Source organism: Buteo buteo, chromosome 2, assembly GCF_964188355.1.
Source record: "Buteo buteo chromosome 2, bButBut1.hap1.1, whole genome shotgun sequence".
In the NCBI taxonomy this organism is placed as follows: Eukaryota; Metazoa; Chordata; class Aves; order Accipitriformes; family Accipitridae; genus Buteo; species Buteo buteo.
Genome location: NC_134172.1, coordinates 61,975,628 through 61,994,991, shown reverse-complemented (window position 1 = coordinate 61,994,991; position 19,364 = coordinate 61,975,628). Strand labels below are relative to the sequence as shown.

The following is a 19,364-nucleotide window of genomic DNA, read 5'->3' as shown; positions in this document are numbered from 1 at the left end:
GTATCTGCCACCAAACTAGTACATAGCTTGTGCTTGAAGGGCTGTGGGTCTAGGACCACTGCTGAGCAAAGATGAATTTGTGCTAATTTTTTATTCAAACCTAGTTTTGACCATGATGTGTTCTCCCAGGTTCCACAGGCAGCAGACAGCTTCCTCTAGAGAAAGCTGGGCTGTCTCTTCTGAAATATTCCATCATCTAGCCTGCAGCACCTAATTTTCTTGCACTTACTTAGATTCTTGAAGGAAACCAAGCAACCTCTCCTTGAGTGGCTGCCTAAACTAAAATGTGTTAGAAGTGTGGAAGAGGGGGAAGAAAACTGCCAAGTCTTCTCTGAGAAACTGCACTGTGGTTGAGAGCATCCTTTACTCATGTTTTCAGCTGCTTACAACCTGTAGGCAGAGCTCTCCTTCCCTGTATTATGTGTACAAGAAACCTAAGGCTGGTTTTTGTGTGTGTGTGTATCTTTTTTTCTTTTTTTTCTTTTTAATGAAGTAGTGGGAAATCTGTTTCGCACCTCTCCTTTTTAAACCTCTGCCAGTTCCTGCTCAAAAGGAGGAGAGTCTCAAAGGAATCCTCTGTCTCTCTGTATTGGCTGTGAGGAGTGGAGTCAGTGTCTGTTCTGCAGCTAGCCGATGTGTCTCCAGGTGCTGGACTCATTGATGGGTAGGAGAGACCTTCCCTGTTTTGGGGAGAAAGAGATCAAGACGTGGTAGAGGCAGATCTGAGGAAGTTCCCCCTGTGGGAGCAGAGGAGAATTTGGAGGAGAAGCTCTTTACCCGCAGGTAAGTGGCTGAAATGTGACTGAGCAAAGGGACACAAGTCCCATGGTTGTCACTTGAGAACAAGAGCTGCATGGGTGTAGGCCCAGGTGAAAAGCCATGGGAGGGTCAAGCTTGGAAGCTGCTGAACCGGGATGGCACAGTTTTGCCCATTTTCTCTCATTCTTGACTCTCCCCAGGGCTCCTGGTTTTAGAAGCAGTGAAGATGGCTGCTGGCCACTTTGGTGAGAAGCTGGGAGGTATGTCTCCTACCTTGTGCTACCCTGGGTGTAGCTGGAATGCAGATTTACAGCATGGTTGTTGCTTGAGGTAGATGAGAGCTCAGGTTTGAGCTCACGTTTTCTTTCTCAGGAGAATGTGCTGTTCTTGCCCAGTGCCAGTGCATGCTCTATGTCGTCCTGGATCACACTCTCACTTTATCTCCACAGTAAGCATGGGGAACACCCCAGAAGTCTCTTTGTCCTGGCCTTAACCGATATTGAGCAAGCACCCTTGTACTTGTGGTCCCCAAAGGTATTTCAGCTTCGGGGCTTTGTATAAATCAAAAGCTGTTGCATGTGGGAGCTCATCAGGGAGGGTTCCTCTTGCTTCTAGGATGTCTGGCAATAAATACTGGTGACTTTTCATGCCAGTCTATGCCATGCTACCCAACAGAGCTCCCTCCTCTATGGGAGATAATGCTTCACCCCCCTTCTTTGTCCAGACAGCTTGTTGGGCTAAGGGCCCTACTTGGGGTCTAAAATACTTGGTTTCACCCAGAAACTGTTTCACCAAAACTGAGGCATCATCTTCAGGTGAATGCAAGTGATGGGACTACTCCAGGTGTTTGAGGAAGCCACACAAACTCCACTGGGAGATGATGGCTTTTGATCAGCTTTGAGCAAATACTGGATCCACCCATCAGCAGCACACTTTGGTAGTCTGAATGTCTCATTCAATAGCCTAAATTGCACCCCTTGCCCACCTCCAGCCATGACTGGGTCAGTGCACTGAGCTTTCTGCGCTGCCCTAAACTGATGGGCTCACTCATTTGGGTTCACAGAAGTGGTGCCGAAAGCTGCTGGCCTGCTATGTTTTTGTTGCTGCACTGTGAAGTGACATCGTCCCTACCATGGCTTGTTTGCACTGCCACCGGTGCTGCTTCCCTAGTGCTCCAGGAAGCTCTTGTATAAGAGGCAAATAAAGGGAATAACCGCAAGGTTTGTTTCGAAGCAGCCTGGCATTGCACAGGCATGATTCACTTCTTGGTGTTTGCGGAGCTGGATTAGCCACCCTGGCTTGCTTCAAGGCACCTTGTACAGTGTGTGTGGATGCAGGTGTGTCCTGGTTTCAGCTGGGATAGAGTTAACTGTCTTCCTAGTAGCTGGTACAGTGCTATGTTTTGAGTTCAGTATGTGAAGAATGCTGATAACACTGATGTTTTCAGTTGCTCAGTAGTGTTTAGACTATAGTCAAGGATTTTTCAGCTTCTCATGCCCAGCCAGGGCACCTGACCCAAACTGGCCAACGGTGTATTCCATACCATGTGATGTCCCATCTAGTTTAGGAACTGGGAAGGGGGGGGCAGGGTTTTCGCCGCTCGGGGACTGGCTGGGTGTCGGTCAGCGGGTGGTGAGCAATTGCCCTGCGCATGATTTGTACATTCCAATCCTTTTATTACTACTGTTGTCATTTTATTAGTGTTATCATTATCATTATTAGTTTCTTCTTTTCTGTTCTATTAAACCGTTCTTATCTCAACCCGCGAGTTTTACTTCTTTTCCCGATTTTCTCCCCCATCCCACTGGGTGGGGGGGAGTGAGTGAGCGGCTGCGTGGTGCTTAGTTGCTGGCTGAGGTTAAACCATGACAAGGTGTTTGGTGCTGGGTGGGAGACCCAGACCCCCAGGAGGAAGAAATGCTTTCCAAATTCTGCTGAGCTCTTGATTGTCCGATTGCTTTAATCTGGCCTGAATCTGTGCTTGGGAAGGGCTCCAGCATCTCTCATTTACCAGTTCTCCTGCAGGTGAGCTGAGCTTGATGAGGCCAAGCTGGTTAGCACAGCTGTGAGCACAGCTGGCTCCTGGCATGATGTGCCCCAGGTCTCCCTCCTGCAGCCTCCCTGCTGTGAGGGGCCAGGGCCAGCGCCCTGCAGAGCAGTTGGAGCTCCTATCCCACTGTCCGTGGATTTCAATGCTCATCTCTGTCCTGCAGAGACCTGGCACCTGGGCTGCAGCCTCTGTCTCCAGAAAGTGCTCTGCCATCCCACTTGCACCAGCACACCTCCTCTGCTCCCTTGTGTTGGCACGCTCCTACGCAGGGTAGGTCGGAGGTGAGCAGGGGCTGCTAAGCACATGCTGGTCAGAGCACAGTTTCCTCACCGCAGGGGAGCCCAACCCTCCTAATCAGAGGGCTGTGACCTTGCCTAGCTGGCTTCCCTTTCCCACCCTCCCTCTGTTTGCTTTGGAGGGTTTTAACCACAGAAGCCGTGACTTTGTGCTGGAGAAGTGGCAGGGCTGGGGTGGCCAAGAGCAGAGCTGGGCTCCCATCCTTGCTGCAGAGCTCAGGCCGGTGTCCTCCAGTCCCAGCTTTGGAAGCCCCGTCCCCCCCTGCAGGGCGTGAGGCCCGAGCTGAAGCATGGCTGCGTGACGGCCTCCACTGGGGGTTTTCCTTCCTCCTTCCTTCCACAGCCCTGGGACAGGAGACCACCCACCGCTGCGCTCCCCGCCTCACTGTCTCCAGCGGGCCTGTGCATCGGTGCTGCCACAGGGTGTGAAGGGACCGTGCCGTGGGGGTCTGGCCGCTGGAGGGCCCAGGGCCGACATCTGCGAAGTGCCTCCCCGTGGCCGAGTGCTCTCCTCTGCCCGGCTGGGCCGTGGCCCCGGGGGGCTCAGGCCGGTCGCCCCGCGGGGGCCATCCCGCTCCCCGCAGCCAGCCCGGTGCCTCAGGGCCGAGGGAGTCAGAGCAGCCGGGGCCGCCCCCCTCTTCGCCCCCCCCCCCCGTCCCCCCGTGTCATTCGGCAGGGGTCGCCAGGCCCGTGGGGCGGGGAGCGGGCGGCCGAACCGGCCGGGCGAGTCAGGGCTGAGTCACGGCGGGCGGAGCAGGGCCGAGCGCGGCAGCGCTGCCCACCACTGGCTCCATGGCGCTCAGCGTCCGCATCCGGCGGCTCTCCTGCTTGCCGGGCCATGGCGAGAGGCAGGTGCAGCTCAGCTTCCGAGGTGGGCCCCGGCCACGCTGGGAGGGATGGAGGGAGGGATGGGGTCTGCCTTCCCCCGGCAGGTGGGCTGGGCCGGGCTGCCCCGCCGGCACCTCACGCCTCCCTTCTCCTTCCCGAGGCTTCACCCAGAAGACGAGGACGATACGCTGCGGCCCAGAGGCCGTCTTTGGGGAGGTGAGCGCAAACCGGCGAGGCGTGAGGAGCAGCGGGGCTCCTCCGCAGGTGTCGTCCATGGGGCAGGGATGGGACACGGTAGCGCCTCGGTCGATGCCTCGTGGGGCAGGAGGGGGTAATGGGGGGAGCAGGGACCGGGGGTGGGCTGGGAAACATTCCTCCTAGTGCCCATCTTCACCGTCACGTCCCTGAAGCCTGCAAAAGCCCAGCTGTACCCGACTGGCGGGTGGTTCCCATTGCTCATCTCCCGTCCCATCTCGATGCCTCTGTGCCGCCCAGGGAAAGGAGGAGAAGGATGGGGGGCAAGAGGGACGTGTCCTTGCCAGCCGCAAGGCAGCCAGCCAGTTTGGGTGTCAGGCGAATTGCAGCCTTGGGGTGCAGCTTTGCGATGTGCCTGAGCCTGGTGGCTCGCTGCACTGGGTGATCTCTTCTCTCCAAGTACCTCTATACCTTCCTGTGCCTTGTCTCACCCACAACCTGCCAGCTCAGGGACCTCAGCAGGCATAAGCATCCTCCTCTTTCCAGGGTGATGATGCTCTGGCTTCTTTAGCAGCTGATTTGTGGCTCTGTGCTGCTGGAGGGACTCTCACTCCCCTCTCCATCCTTCCTCCGTTCCCACCTGCAGGGTCTGCCCTGGCCAGCAGGAAAGTAACTTCCCACCCCAGCAGCTTTTTGTTACACTCCTTGGTTCAGTCACTTTGCAGAGGAGACCAACCAGCCACCAAAGGTGGGAAAGTGTGGCTGGGAATGAATTACCATCTCTTCCTGCTCTGTTTGTTTGCAGCTTTTTCGCTGGCCTCACTACGGGAAGCTTGTCATGGGAGAAATGCTGTCCATTAAGGTTTACAACTGCAGCAAGGTTTTTAGTAACAGGTGGGTCCTTTGGTTGTTGGGGTGACTGGCAGAGGTGAGGGAAGAGACGTACTGGGCTTTACATTTTCTACCGGGAGTAGAAAATGTTTATCAGAAATTTGATGGAAGGCAGGCGAGCAGGATACAAGTTGTAGAAGAGGGATAGAGATGGTTGTTCTGGTGGGGCAGCAGTGCTGTATATATTAAGTTAAATAAGGGGAATTATTTAGTTGTGCCAGGAGTAACAGAGAATACCTAAGGATCCAGATCAGACCCCCAGGTGGGACAAAGGTAGAATAGGTCTCTAAAAAACAGAGCTACAAGGGCAGGATTTGCAGCAGAGTGGGAACCTGCTCTCACGCTGTAGATCCACATGGTGACCGTGACGATGCTGCACCCGAATTCAACATGCCTATCAGTGGGGAAAAGCTCCAAGCCTGTGGTAGTATGGTTTAACCTTTAAAAAAGACAACAATTTAAATTTAAAGGGTCAACCAGAATTTAAAACGCTTCCAGGTAGCACAGATGCAGTACTGTGAACTCAACAGCTATTCCAACAGTTGTAAAACACTTCAGGGAAACCCAAGGGTAGGGGTGACAGATTGAGTAGTGGTGGTGGAGCAAGCAAGAGAGAAGAGGCACATCCTTCCAGGACATGTGAAACATGAGGATGCAGGGAAAGGTGCCAGCTCTGATAAGCAAAATGTAAGAACTGAAGGAAAATTAACAGGAGCAACTTTCTAGCAGCAGCTAATAACAGAAACCTTTTCAAAGCCATCACAAGCCTGCCAGAGAGGGTGTGGAGGAAACAGAATAGTACAGCACATGCGAGATACTTAAAGATAAAGCCAGAGCAGAAAATGTGGCTGAACTTTGTGTCACTGTTTACAGGATACTTTCCTTATGGGAGCTGGATCAGAGGAATTATTTCTGACTGAAATGTCAATAGAAACTGTTATAGGACAAATAGATAAAACAAACAGTAACAAATCACCAGGACCTGATGGTGCTGAACAACGAAGTCCAATGGGAAATGGCTGGACTGGCACTGACAGCATCTATTCACACAACTCTGCTGCTGGGGAGCAGAGTAATGGCAGGTGAAAGACATTACAGTTTAAAAGCAGTTGGTCAGTGCACTGGGATGATAAAAAATAAATAAAGAGTGTGGAGGGACAGAAGGGAAAAATTTGTTATGCCTCTGTATCGATCTGTGGTCTCTAGACTTCTGCATGTGCAGTCTTTCTGTGGCAGCAGCACTGAGCTGGAAAAGCTGGTGAGGAGAGGGATGAGTGGAGAGACTCCTTCCTTGGGCGTAGGAGACTAGATGGGCTCCGCGCCTCAGGGAGATGGGAGGTGAGAGAGAATACGAGAGATCAGTAGCTCGCAGCTGACATGGAGGTGACTGGGGAATGATTCCTCCCACCTTGGTCCCGGGCAGGCAGTGCAACGCTCCAGTGGTGCTTTCCAGCAGGCAGTAGGAAGCTCTGCTTCACGTGGGGCTTAGCTCGGCTGCCATCAGAGCTGTCATGGGGAGATGGAGGCTAATGTACAAATGGGGTCCAGACAGCAGTAACATAAGGTGTGGTTAGGAGCAGCTGAATGCATTCCTGCATGCGTTACTGCCACTTGCAGGGAGCCAGGTGACCTTTCCCCAGGGAGAAGCCCCTTTGGAGTAGGTAAATTTTGGCCCAACGTGCTGCAGACATCCCTGTGGCCATGGCTTTATGTTCTGTTTCTGTATTTCCTTGTGTGGAGCCTCTGCTTCCCAGTTTTGTCTGGGAAGAGTCACCCCAGCTCTGCTGGGTGCCCAAACATAGGCTGGCTCCCGTGAAGCCCAGCTCTGCTGAAGGGGAGAGCTGCTTCACAGTCGGTAAGACTGGATCTGTGCAAGCCCTTAATGATGAATGGCACCTTGGTTGCAAGCAGCTGCCTGGGCATGACTAGGGTGGGAGCATGACATGCTGCAGGTTCAGTGTGTCTCAGATATTTCAGTTGCCAGACTCCCTATGGAAAGCACTGCAGCAGTTTGCTGCCTTCGCCACAGCTTGGTGGGGTTGTGAGCAGGAGAGCAGAGATCCTGGTACTTTCTTTCCCCGGGATGTAGGCACTGATGCTACATACACTATTGCTGCAGCCTCTGGTTTTCTTCCAGGCTTCTCGGTACCCTTGTCCTCAGCCTTCAGCACCTGATGACGTCTGGGAGGCTCATCCTTCGGGAGGCCCTCATTGACAGGAACCAGAGAGTCACTGGTGTAAGTCCTCCACAGGCAGCCTGGCCATCAGCAATCAGGAAGGCTTTGTGGGAAACCTTGTGTGGTGCTTCCCAGGTGGATTTGGGGCTGAGGGGAGTCCAAGGTTCTGCTTTGACCCTGGGAGTATTGCGGTGTTTGTGCTGTCCCTGCGCAGGGATGCAGCCACTTCACACCCATTAAGTGGTTCTAGGAGCATCCAGAAGTGCGTGGGGAAGAATGGGGGCCCCAGAGACCTGCCAAGGGCCTGAATGAGCAGAGGCAGGCTTAGTAAAACCTCCCCAGGTCTGGGCAATGGATGTAGGAGGTGGCATTTCATCTGCATCCTGCACCACATGGCGTGTGGGCTGCTGCAGAGTGCAAAACAGGGGGGAGTTGACAGAGTGAGGCTGAAGGTGGCATGGTGCCTCAGGACCCCTGGTGAGCTTTTGGGTTAAATACCAACACTAACCGGATCGCTTAATGATGGTCTGGGGCAGCGTGAGTGGCTCTGACACCTGCCTGCCCCTCTGCTCTGTGCCGTGGGTCCCACTCCCCTCCTGCCCCAGTGCTGGGGCTCACTGGGCCCTTTGTGCTGGTGGAAAATGAACGCAACCCAAAAATGAGTCGTTTCCTGCCAGCTGGGTGTGCAGGCACAGTTCAGCAAGTGCTGGACAACCAGGGCTCAGTGCCAGGGCTGTGAGCAGGGCTGGGAGGAGGGTAGGGGGAGGTGGGCAGCCCTGTGATGTGCTGCACCCCTGTTTGCCCTTCCCACAGGCAACGTGACTCACCCCTATGGTGGCATGTGGGATGCAGCTCTGTGGCCACTAGACCATGAGCTTTCCTGTGTTGCTGAGCTGGCGCGATCAGGGAACACGTCCAGGTGGAAACTGAGCATTTCCAGGATGACTTTTAATCTGATGCAGCTCACCGCATAAACGTTCATGCCAGCAAAGGGACAGGGACTAGACCAACCCTTTGGCAGCACTCCATGCTGTTGATGGCTTGAGGGGACTGAGCTAGGGCCACTTATACCACTGTAAGGTCAGAGCTGCTCTGCAGCCCAACCCTTTGCCCCTGGCTGCCTCTTCCCTTGTGCTAACAGCAGCGCTCATGCTGACGAGCCACTCCAACCAAAACCCAACTGCATTTGTTTTTGACGGGGTAGTTTCTGATTGTGCAGCCCTGTCTGCACAAGGGCTGTGGGGGACAGAAAGAGGGCAGGCAAGACTGAATGCCCATCCAAGAGCAGCCTAAGATCCTCTCCCTCAGCTCAGCTGGGAAGAGACACATCCCCAAGGGAGAGAGGCTGTTTCAACTGCTGCTCCTTTAGCAAAGTGGGATCAAAGCACTTCCTGCTATTCCAAGTCCTGTTCTTCTCTGGGACTTGAGTTATTTGCACCCTTTTTTCTCCTGGTGGTTTGAAGAAGTTTTTTCAGAGCTTTGCCTATTCACCCAGCTTATCTCAGGCTTCTGCATTCATCCAACCTTTGCTGCTGCCTTTCCCAGCCACTGTACTACTGCTTTCTTGGCTGTATTTCTCCTCCCAGGAACATGTGTTTTCCAGGGACTGAGCTATGAACCCAGCTTGTACATCCCCTTCAGCCTAGTGAGAAGTGGTCTCCATGGCTGTGATTTTGGCCTCTACTGGGAAATTCTTGTGCTTTTGTGTTGGTTTGAGATCAGGCTGGTCATGTGCAGACCAAGTGTTTTCAGACCTGTGCTGTCTGTCCCGATACCCCATACTTCTCTGGCCGTCCTTCTACATCAGTAACGCTAAGTCGATGTCTCTTGTGGTGCGGACCCTGGGTGTCTTTATGGCTCCTGTGATGTTTTAAACCAAGCTGTCATGCCTGGGGATGCTCTGCCAGCTGTTTCATGCCTCCCACAGAGAGACTGCTCCAAACACCTGCACGTTAGTTTGCTCTGCTGTATGGCTCTCCCCACTTCCCTTGTCAAAAGTGAATCAAGACAGCTCTCAGGGGCCTCTCTGTGGTATGCTTTAGATTTGAAAACTTGAGCCAGCTTTTATTCAGTGAATCCTGGAGTTTGGGAAGCTGTAGGGGAGGGAATTTGGTTAACTCTGGCTTGTTGATGGAGGCAGACAAGGAGAGTCTGGTATAAATAGGTTTCTTGTGGGGTTATGACTGCCTTCCTTCTCCCAGCATCTCACTTCTTTTTTTCCTTCCACACTCCCCATTCCCCTTTTCTGTGGCAATTCTGCAGTCGTTTTGTGGCTGCCAAGCTCTCAGGCAGCTTCATTTTCTGTTTGTAGATCTACATTGAGTTGGATTTGCGTTACCAGCCTCCAGATGGCTCAGCTGGGACCTGGATTGAAGAGGACTTTGTCTATCAGATGAAAGACAGGTATTGAAATCCTGGGAGGAGCAAATTTCCAGGCAGCTTGTACAGCTGCCTTTGCCAGTGGCAGCCTTTGGGATGCAATCTAGCCTCATTTACTCTCCACCTCTGGCCAGACTGATGCATCTCTGCTCTACAGCAGCAATAAGTGAGCAGGGGTCTTGGAAAGAAAATACCTTGTCTTCACAAAGAGTCCATGACTGCAACAACCCACTACACCCTGGGAGTCCTTTCAAACTCAAGAGCATTTCTGCAGCCTTCCTGGTTGATGGGAGCAAGACTTTGTGATTGCAAAGTTGCAGAGAGCGTGGCTTTGGACTGTAGCAACCCCAGGCACCCTGCATGCAGGTGGTGCCCAAAGCCAGAGGAGATGTGGGTGTCTGGTTGAACAGGATGACAGGCAGCAGCAAGGTCTGGGGAGTGTCACTTCTGGAGTGCCAGAGGCAAAGCAGCAGGCACACAGTGTGGGCAGTGGAAAAGCATCGCTTAGGAGGATGCTTGTGTCCCTGCCAAGAGCCAAGCAGGAGCACGGCTGTGGCGTTGTTACTTAAATGCGTCACTGAACAACCACAACACGCTTGTTTTTTCAGCAAAGCATCTCTTTTTCTTACAGTTCGGAGTTAATCATCCGCAATCCTGGATTTGAGGAGGTGGAGTAAGTAGCCCTACTTGAGTGTATCAGCTCACCTGCCTGGGTGGAGGGGGGTGCACAACCCGCTCATCAGGGCTGATGATGTGGCATGTGATGTGGTGGGGGGTTTGCAGGGCAGCCGAGGCGCCGAGAGCGAGTGAATTGGACAGGAGGGCCGCTGCGCTGGGCAGGAAGCTGGCAAAAGGCCTGGAGACTGATGACGAAGAGGAGGAAGAAGATTTATACGATGTGTCTGAGATGGAAGTCTCGGGCATTGTCTTTAGCCCTGTGAAGAGGTATCCATGGTGTGCTCTTCTCTCTTGGGCCCTGGGGTGGAAAGTGCCAGCTTGTGGAGGAATCCTGCATCTCTTGGCATTCTGGTTCTGCAGAATGTCAGAAACTTTCAGTCTTGAATTGCCCCAAACAGGGACTGTTGGGGATTTGCTCATTCCCAGGGCAAGGGGCCATTATTTGCCAGGGTTTCCGTTGCTTCCTTTGGTGGGGGCTTGCTCAGGTCCATGTAGAAGAAGAAACCTGCTCACCTGGGTTGTTTTTCTGTGCAGCCGCTCCAGACTTTGCTCCACATGGGACCTCTTTGCCACCCCAACCCCGCAGAGCTTCCAGGTACTGCAGCGTTGGGTACGCGTCCCTGCAGCTGCCTCTGGCCCCACAGCCAGTCCCTTACTGCCTTGCTGCGGGCCTGGGCTTCTCCAATTGCCTCATACCCCAGCGAGGTCTCTAGCATGAAGACACCTTCTTGCTTTGTGTGGCTTCCCTAGGCAAGGTGTGAGATTCCCTGAACGGACTGCATCCATGAGTGCTGGCTCCAACATCAGCCAGCCCAGAGCAGAATTTCCTTTTGGGCCATGTAGTTAGCTATGGATGTACAGGAGAAGGGAATCAGCCTGACAGCCGCATATGCCACTGCAAAATGCTGTCTGAGCCGAGCTTTGGAGAGCACCCAGACAGGGCTGGTGCCTGCCAGCTTCCCCAGGGCCTTGCCTGGGCCCCCACAGACACCTGTGGGACATGGCTGGAGGTGGAGGGCTGCCGCAGGGGCTTTTTTGGAGATGCCGGGAGGCTGGTATGAAGCTGTGGCTCTGGCTGGTGCTCTGACATCAGGTTTATTTGAAACCACTGTGAAGTTTGGAAATGGAGTTCAGTCCCATTTTTTGCCTTGCAGATTTCGGGGCAGGTCTCCCAGCCTGGCTATGGATTTAAATCCTTCCCTGGTTCTAAGTAAACATGGACTCACATTTGGGTCTCCTGCTTTTCAGAGCTGGGTCCTATTAACCAAGCAGGAAGCTTTTGTGGGGGTCGAATTTTCTACCATCCTTTTCTTGAAGCTTTTATTCTTCACCTTAACAACTGTATTGTTGCTTGTACTGAGAGCAAATGTGAGAACATTTCTTCCATATCTTAGATACGAAACCAGTTGCAGCAAATGAGACAGCCACATGCCAGTCTTTCCAATGGTGTCCATCTCAGTAGGATTCAGAGAAGTATTGACAGAAGATACAAAGAGCATCTTCTCCAAGATGTTCTGTGGACCCCACCATGTGGGAGCAGTGGGTCTGCATCCCCTTGGGATCAGGAACTGAGTGGGGACAGTGCCACTGGGGAGGCCACTCTTGTCAAAGGTGCTGGAGATTTAACACTTCATTTCCTTGCTTGTCTGAAAGAAATACCTTGAATACCATTTTGGTTTGCCCTGGCCATAGCAGATTTCAGCAGCCATGCTCTTGCCAGTCCTGAGCGTCCACCCCTGTGGTGAGAAGGCCCTGCACATTTGCTTACTGGTATTGCTGAAATAAGCTCAAGATGGAGCTGGAAATGAGGACAGAGCTGATCCAAAGGTTTTCTCCTGTGTTTTCTTAGGTTGGAATTAATATCATTGAAGCACAGAAGCTGGTGGGGGTGAACATTAACCCCTTTGTGGTAGTCAAGGTTGGAGACGAGAAGAGGCACACGGCGACACAGAAGTCAACAAACTGCCCCTTCTACAATGAAGTATGTGATGTGGACAGAGGCTCTGTCGTTGCCCTACCGGTGTCCCAAGTGGCTGGGGCCATCCTTGCAGGGGATGCTCAGGATGTAGCTGCTCTCAAGCAGAACTGCTTGTGGGGCCATGTTGGGATCCTGCAGCTCAGCTGTCTTGCTTTTCTCTTTTCAGTATTTTTTGTTTGAATTCCACGAGCCAAGGGACGTTTTATTCCACAGGCTCATAGAGATCTCGGTATGTCCTTCTCTTTATCCTTCGTCAGTAACTGATACAGCTTGATGCTTCTGTGTGTAGATGCTAGGAGTGATGGGCAAAGCAAAGGTACCAGTACCAGCCAGGTTCTCCAGCCATAGGTGTCTGCCCCGCAGAGAGACCAAAGGCCACTCCTGTGGCTGCAGTGGGACAGAGACCCGGCCCTGCTTTGAGCCAGCGCTTGGCAGTGCTGCCTTCCCACCTCCTCCATGTGAGGTTTTCTCTGCATCCAGTGACTGAAGCGGGGCCTCTGGGGCAGTTTCTTGCCTGTTGCCTTGCTGCCCCACTGTTTTGGGGGTGGTTCTCTGCTGCGCCTTACCCTGGAGCCTCATCCTGCAGGTCATGGAGGCGAATGGCTGGTGTGAGGGGAGCTCAGCAGTGATTTGTGCTTGTAGAAAAGCCCAGACAGGCAGAAAGCAGTCTTCAGAAATCCCCTGGCCCAAAGTGCAGGGGCTTCTCCAAAGCGCACGGGCTTCTCCAAGGCATGGGGATTTTCTGAAGATGGCTAAACCCAGCCAGCACCTCCTTTGCCACACGATCTCCAGTGCTTTCCCTATGAAAGGCTGCACATCTCTTGTGCTGGTGTGGGTTCAGCAAGCACCAAGCAAGACTCAGATTTTGGGAGAGACACTAGCCTGGTGGGGGCATGGCTCTGCCCTGACCCAGCAGGATATGGACATAGGACTCCCTGTGGGAAAGCAGGTGTGCCCTTGGTCCATCGTAGGGGTTTGGCTTATCTAAGGCTGGCAGAAGCAGCTGAATCGGTTGCACATGAATTTGCCTTGGCCCAGGTTTGACTGAAGGCTATGGGCTGGTGGGCTTTGTGGAAATGGTTGGGCGGAAATGTTTTTTTTCCAGGGCTAACTCAGATCGGTCAGTATGCATGAGGATCTTGCAACTGCTGCCTGAGCTGTGCGTTGGAATGGGCACCTCTTAGCAGTCTTGTCCTCAGTGATGTCTGGATGTGTCACCTGGCTGCTCACACCTTTTGGTGCTCAGGGGGATTTGTGCTGTCTGCAGGTTTTTCACTCAAAGAAGGTACCATTCCTGGGAACGTGCATAGGAACGTTCAAGATGGACGTTGTGACGGTGTACAGCCAGCCAGGTATGACCAACTGCACTGCATATCTGCTCTCTGATCCTGCCTTTGTTTGAAACTCATGTTTCCTTCGTGCTCTGCTGGGTCTGGTAAGGCCCATCTCTTTAAAGCACTTAGTTCACGAGACCAGCACTTGCTTCTCCTCCTGGCTGTCTGAGGGCTGGTGACACCTCCTGCACCTTCGGAGGCAGGGTCAGGGCAAACTTTGTGCAGATGTAGTTGGGATGTGAAATGGTACTGTGGGCTCTCCACATGGAACTCCTTCCCTTCCCTCTCAGATCACAGGTTTTTCCAGAAGTGGGCTGTTATCAGTGACCCCACGGATACCCGGGCAGGTGTGAAAGGCTTTGTGAAGTGCAACATCTCCGTCACTGCACGTGGGGATGTTGTGGGGTCCCTTCCCACGTCCTCCAGCAGCCGGGCTGAGGACATTGAAAGGTAGGTGCAGTGTGGTCTTGCATGGCCCTGGGGAAAAATGTCATGTCTCTCTTCACATCACCTTTTTTTGCCCCATTTTTCCCTCTTCTGATGGGGAAGGAACCTGGGAAAGAGACCTGTGGTGGGGCAGGATCCAAACCTCCTGCCAGTCTGGGCATTTCCCAGTATCGTGTTTCCTGGGCTCCAAGAGAGAGTCAGAACATGAATTTGTCTTTCAGAAACCTGCTGCTGCCTAAGAGAGTCCCTGCAGAGAGACCCTGGGCCAGGGTCTGCGTTAAGCTGTATCATGCCGAGGGCCTGCCCAGCATGAGCGCAGGCATCATGGGTGGTTTCTCCAAGATCATAGGGGAGAAAAAAGTCTTTATCGACCCATATGTGCAGGTCTCGTTCTGTGGGCAGCAGGTGAGTCTGCCGGGGGGTCTGCATGGGGCCAGGCTGATCCTCCCTTGGCTTTGCTGGGCTGATGCTGCCAGGAGCCTCCATGGGACACAGCAATCCCACCGGACACAGGCCAGGAGAGCCCAAGTCTTGCTGTCTTTGGCAGTGGCCTGAGCTGTGTGGCCATGGATGCATGGTGTCTGGATGAGGCTTTTATGGGACCTTTGTCTCTGCAGAGAGCTGTGCGGGGGACAGCCCCAGCCCTGAGCACAGCCACTGGCTGAGCTACTGGCTGGAAAGGTAAAGATTTCATATCCATAAACACAGGGAGAGGGTCAAATAAATCCTGGAGTGGAAGTCCTCTGTGGCAAGCTGGACTCAACCTGACACCCTCGGGAGAGTGTACTGAGCTAATGGCCCTTTTCTTGCACCCAAAGCGAGGATTTCTGGTCCTGTGGTATCCATTAAGATGAGAAGCAGTCCCTGGGCAGCCTTGGTGTGCTCCCAGGGGACCCTGTGACACCTCTGGGTCTGGTGGTGCTGCCTGCTTGCTTCCAGTGTTTCCCTTGGGCATGCAGGACATGACCAGGGCCTTAGGACAGCCCCACTTGATGAATCATAGAGACCAGTTGCTGGGACGGGGCAGGAGCAGAGACACTACCACCTCCAGAGCCTGACCCACACTGTCTGCAGGTGGGACAGGAGGACGTGCCATTCCCAGAGAGGGGCTGCGGCATTCCTTGCTCTGGCCACCAGCTGGGACTGCGTGGCTTTCACGGCTTCTCCTTCCCAGGGGGAAACATCGGTGGAGACCAACACCACTGAGCCCGAGTGGAACGAGCAGATCAGCTTCATTGAGATGTTCCCACCTCTGACCAGGAAGATAAAAGTCCAGGTGCTGGATGATGCCAATGTTGGTGATGTGGCCATCGCTACACACTACATTGATCTGCAGCAGATCTCGGACCCTGGCAGGAATGGTGAGGCCTGGCATGGCTGCCCCCGGGGCAGGGCGTCCTGGGCATTCCCATGCCATGCACCCTCTGCTCAGCCATGATGGTCTCCTGGAGGTGGGAAGCAGGAGTGGCCAAAGCGCACTCACATCCCTGTGTCCTAGGCTGTCTTCTTGGGGGAAGGTCTCTGCAGCAGTACTCTGTGGTGTAATTAGACCCTGTCCCTGTTGATGCAGGCTTTAACCCCATGTTTGGCCCAGCCTGGGTGAACCTGTATGGGTCGCCCCAGAACTCGGCTCTGCGGGACATCCACAAGGAGCTCAACGAGGGCATGGGTGAGGGGGTCTTCTACCGCGGGCGCATCCTCATGGCCATTACGGTGGAGATCTTCAGCAGCCCCAGCGTGGCAGAGAGGAAGCTTGGGGACAAGACAAAAGGTACCCTAAGCAAGCTGAAGCTGAAGAAGAAAAGTAAGAAATCCAAGGAGAAAGCCAAAGAACTGAGCCAGCTGCAGGGAGAGGAGGCGGCTGAAGGCTCTCAGGAGGCTGAGCAGCCTGGGGAAGTCACTGTGGAGGTGGAAGAGCTTCACCCACTCCCCGAGGTGAGTCCTGCCATGCTGGTGTGGTTGACCCATGTCGGCCCGTGACATGCACAGACCTCATGGGGAAGAGGCAGTGAGATCACTTGCTGGTGTAACAGTGCTGGAGCAAACGCAGCCTGCCCATTGCTGGGCCATGCAGGGCTCTCTGAGCCTCTGCAAGGACCGAGGCCATGCCTGCAGCCCCAAAACTGCCTCCCACAGTAAGGCTGGAGCATCCCCACGTGCACTGCCTTCCTTGCGAGGAGGACTCTCATGTGGGTGTTATTCACAGGGCTTTCCTTTGAGCATGTACTTTTTCTCCCCTGGAGCCAGGGAGCTGTTATCTGGCTCTGGGTCTCTTGGCCTGGGAAAGGCAGGCAAGATGCAGCTGTGTTGGTACGGTAGCCATCCCGTAGCCTACAAACCTGCTCAGTGGCTTCACACAAGCATCAGCCAAAGCCATGGCTCTGTACCAACCCCCTGGGATTTCCAAGAAAACTTGTCCCATGTCTGGCAGCCCAGTGGTGGAGACCTCAGCAGCACCCCACTGATGTCCCTTGGGAGGGTTAGCATGCACTGGCCATACCCTGGTGCTCTCCAAATTTCTGCTGAGGCAGTGTTTTGGCACATGAAGCGCTCAGGCTGATTTCTTTCTCCTTGCTCAGAACGCGTTGGGGAGGAAGGAGGAATTCCTCCTCTTCGCTGCCTTCTTTGAAGCTACTATGATGGACTCCTCTCTCAGCTCCAAGCCTGTCAGCTTTGAAGTCTCTATAGGTGGGTATTCCCCAGGGCCCCATGTCTAGAAACTATGGGAACAGTGCGAATCTCCCTCTGACAGCCCAAGTCAGCACTGTGGTCCTAAGGTGCCAGCCATTGCACAGCTCGTGCCTCCAAAACAGGAACTCAGGAAGGATGGGGGATGAGGCCAGGGAGTGTGCACAGTGCTTTAATTACCTTAAAAGTTTGGATACTCTCCTATGGGATTGGAGATTTGCAGTATTTGTATGAACTGCCTGTTTGGTGAGAGTGGTGGAAGCTCTCCTGGGAAGTGGGGGTGAGAAGAGGTAGAAGGGTTTGGGAGCAAGAAAAGGAAGCCAAGGAGGAGAAGGTAGGATACTGGGTGTCCTGGTTTCAGCTGGGATAGAGTTAATTGTCTTCCTAATAGCTGGTACAGTGCTATGTTTTGAGTTCAGTATGAGAATAATGTTGATAACACTGATGTTTTCAGTTGTTGCTAAGTAGTGTTTAGACTAAGTCAAGGATTTTTCAGCTTCTCATGCCCAGCCAGCGAGAAAGCTGGAGGGGCACAAGAAGTTGGCACAGGACACAGCCAGGGCACCTGACCCAAACTGGCCAACAGGGTATTCCATACCATGGGACACCACATCTAGTGTATAAACTGGGGGGAGTGGGGGCGGGGTATCGCTGCTCAGGGAGTAGCTGGGTGTGGGTCGGCGGGTGGCGAGCTATCGCACTGAGCATCATTTATTTGTACAGTCCCATCCTTTTATTGTTGCTGTTGTCATTTTATTAGTGTTATCATTATCCTTATTAGTTTCTTCTTTTCTGTTCTACTAAACCGTTCTTATCTCAACCCGCGAGTTTTACTTCTTTTCCTGATTTTCTCCCCCATCCCACTAGGTGGCGGGGGGAGTGAGTGAGTGGCTGCGTGGTGCTTCGTTGCTGGCTGGGGTTAAACCACGACACTGGGGTTGGCCATGTGGTGCTGAGGGGCTGTGACAGCAGGTGATGGCAAAACAATGGTAGGAGAGCGGGTCCAAGCCCCCACCTGCTAAGCTGGATGGGTGGAGATGCTTGATGCTAAGAAGTCTTCCTGAGTGACTTCTGTTGATCCCAGTGTAGGGGTGTAGATGGCAGTTAGTAGGCACTTGATGGAGCTGGTGGAACTTGAAGGCATATACAAGGACTTCCTTGCAATTGTCCAGCTCCCTTTCAGGCATCTTGGTTTTCCATGTGATACTCTGATGGTCGGATGCTACTAAACTGCTAGTTCTGAAAGCAGTGTATGCCCACTTGCTTCTCTTGGCAGGATGATTGCACTTTGATTTTGCAAGCTAGCGAACTTGTTTAACAGTGATCCCACTTACCTGTTTACTGTTTAATGCTTAATTTCAAGGAAACTATGGCAAAGCTGAAGAGGTAGTGACCAAAGTAGGGAGAAAAGTGGAAAAGGGAGAAGTGAAAGAAGAAAAGCAGCCTTTGCTGGACCCTGGTTCAGATGGTGAGCTGGATGTTGAAGTCCTGGCCCCAGCTTCAGCAGCACTGAACAAGTCAGTGACGAAGAGCCAGAGACCAGAGCCCATGGAGTATGACAGGTGAGTCTTCTTCATCCTTCTTTCCTACCTGCCATGGTCCTGCCCCAGCTTCCCAGGTTGGTTGTTCCAGATGTTATTAGAGGTCTGCTCAGCAGTGCGAGTGCTGTGCAGGTGTTTCTCCCTCTTTGCAACCCTGCAGCTTGCAATGGCCTAACTGGCTGCTGTTGCCCATTAGCCCTACAGGCCCTATGGTGTCTGCTTGATGTGTGCAGGTGGCCAAGAGCAAGGTCCCAGGGAAACTGTGACCCATCAATAACAGCAGTCCCTTTTCTGGTTAACAAGCAGCATCATAAGGGCTTGATTCCAGTGAGGAGGAAGGAAAGGAGTACTCCATCACATGCTGTGCTATGGTGGGCAGGCGAGACACATACACAAGCTCTTCTGATGATATGTTTACTCTGGGAATGCTGCCTGGTTTGTCCCACAGGCCTGGCAATGTTTTTGTGAGCCCTGTGCCTGCTATTACTCAGCCCCATAGCAGCAAGAAATCTCAGCAGCATCCCATACTCCCATCAGCCTCATTCATCTGGGCACATGCTGCTCTCTCTGCTAGAAACCCTGTGTGCTTGTTTGGGATGGCAAAGGGCAGGTCCAGTAGCTTGCATCCATGTCCATGGTGCAGGGCCCAAAACAGCCAGTTCTCTGCAAGGAGGACAGACCCCAGACGCTTCTCCCTGTGCTGGGTGTGCTGGTGCGCTGCATTGTGACATGGCATCTGCTTTCTGCAAACAGCAGCCATAACCTCCTGTGCCTGCTGCCCTTAGGTCATACAGCTGCCTGCCCATGATGCATGAGAAACCCTGCGTGTACGTGTGGAGCTACTGGGAGAATCACACCTGGAGACTCTGCATTTCCAACTGGATTGTCAAGCTGGCAGAGCGCCTGGTAGCGTGTTCAGGGTGTCTGTCTGTGGCATGGTCCTTGTAGCACATGCAGTTGCTCTGTGAGATATTTGCCTTAAACATCCTCACTGCCCATGTGAGTCTGTGTCTCTCGCAGGACTCGCGCCCACCTGCACTTTAGATGTGTGGGGTAGGGCAGTGAGTGCAGACCCACTGCCCAGGCTGTGCTGCAGCCTGGCGGTGGCTCCTGGAGGTGTGAG

General features: G+C 53.4%; 1 protein-coding gene across 1 annotated transcript in view; it reads left to right on the top strand.

Moving 5' to 3' along the window:
* The first annotated feature begins 3,897 nt into the window (after window positions 1–3,897).
* Window positions 3,898–19,364, top strand: part of LOC142044705 (fer-1-like protein 4) — a 42,107-nt gene continuing 26,640 nt past the window's right edge. Inside the window, exons 1-18 of the mRNA XM_075057414.1 lie at window positions 3,898–3,976; window positions 4,094–4,149; window positions 4,934–5,022; window positions 7,157–7,256; window positions 9,508–9,599; window positions 10,207–10,248; window positions 10,359–10,520; window positions 10,788–10,848; window positions 12,103–12,234; window positions 12,398–12,460; window positions 13,499–13,583; window positions 13,856–14,015; window positions 14,234–14,417; window positions 15,187–15,373; window positions 15,583–15,947; window positions 16,592–16,700; window positions 18,064–18,262; window positions 19,027–19,147. Of these exons, the coding sequence (XP_074913515.1) occupies window positions 3,898–3,976; window positions 4,094–4,149; window positions 4,934–5,022; window positions 7,157–7,256; window positions 9,508–9,599; window positions 10,207–10,248; window positions 10,359–10,520; window positions 10,788–10,848; window positions 12,103–12,234; window positions 12,398–12,460; window positions 13,499–13,583; window positions 13,856–14,015; window positions 14,234–14,417; window positions 15,187–15,373; window positions 15,583–15,947; window positions 16,592–16,700; window positions 18,064–18,262; window positions 19,027–19,147 (2,286 nt within the window). The remainder of the gene's footprint in view (window positions 3,977–4,093; window positions 4,150–4,933; window positions 5,023–7,156; window positions 7,257–9,507; window positions 9,600–10,206; window positions 10,249–10,358; window positions 10,521–10,787; window positions 10,849–12,102; window positions 12,235–12,397; window positions 12,461–13,498; window positions 13,584–13,855; window positions 14,016–14,233; window positions 14,418–15,186; window positions 15,374–15,582; window positions 15,948–16,591; window positions 16,701–18,063; window positions 18,263–19,026; window positions 19,148–19,364) is intronic.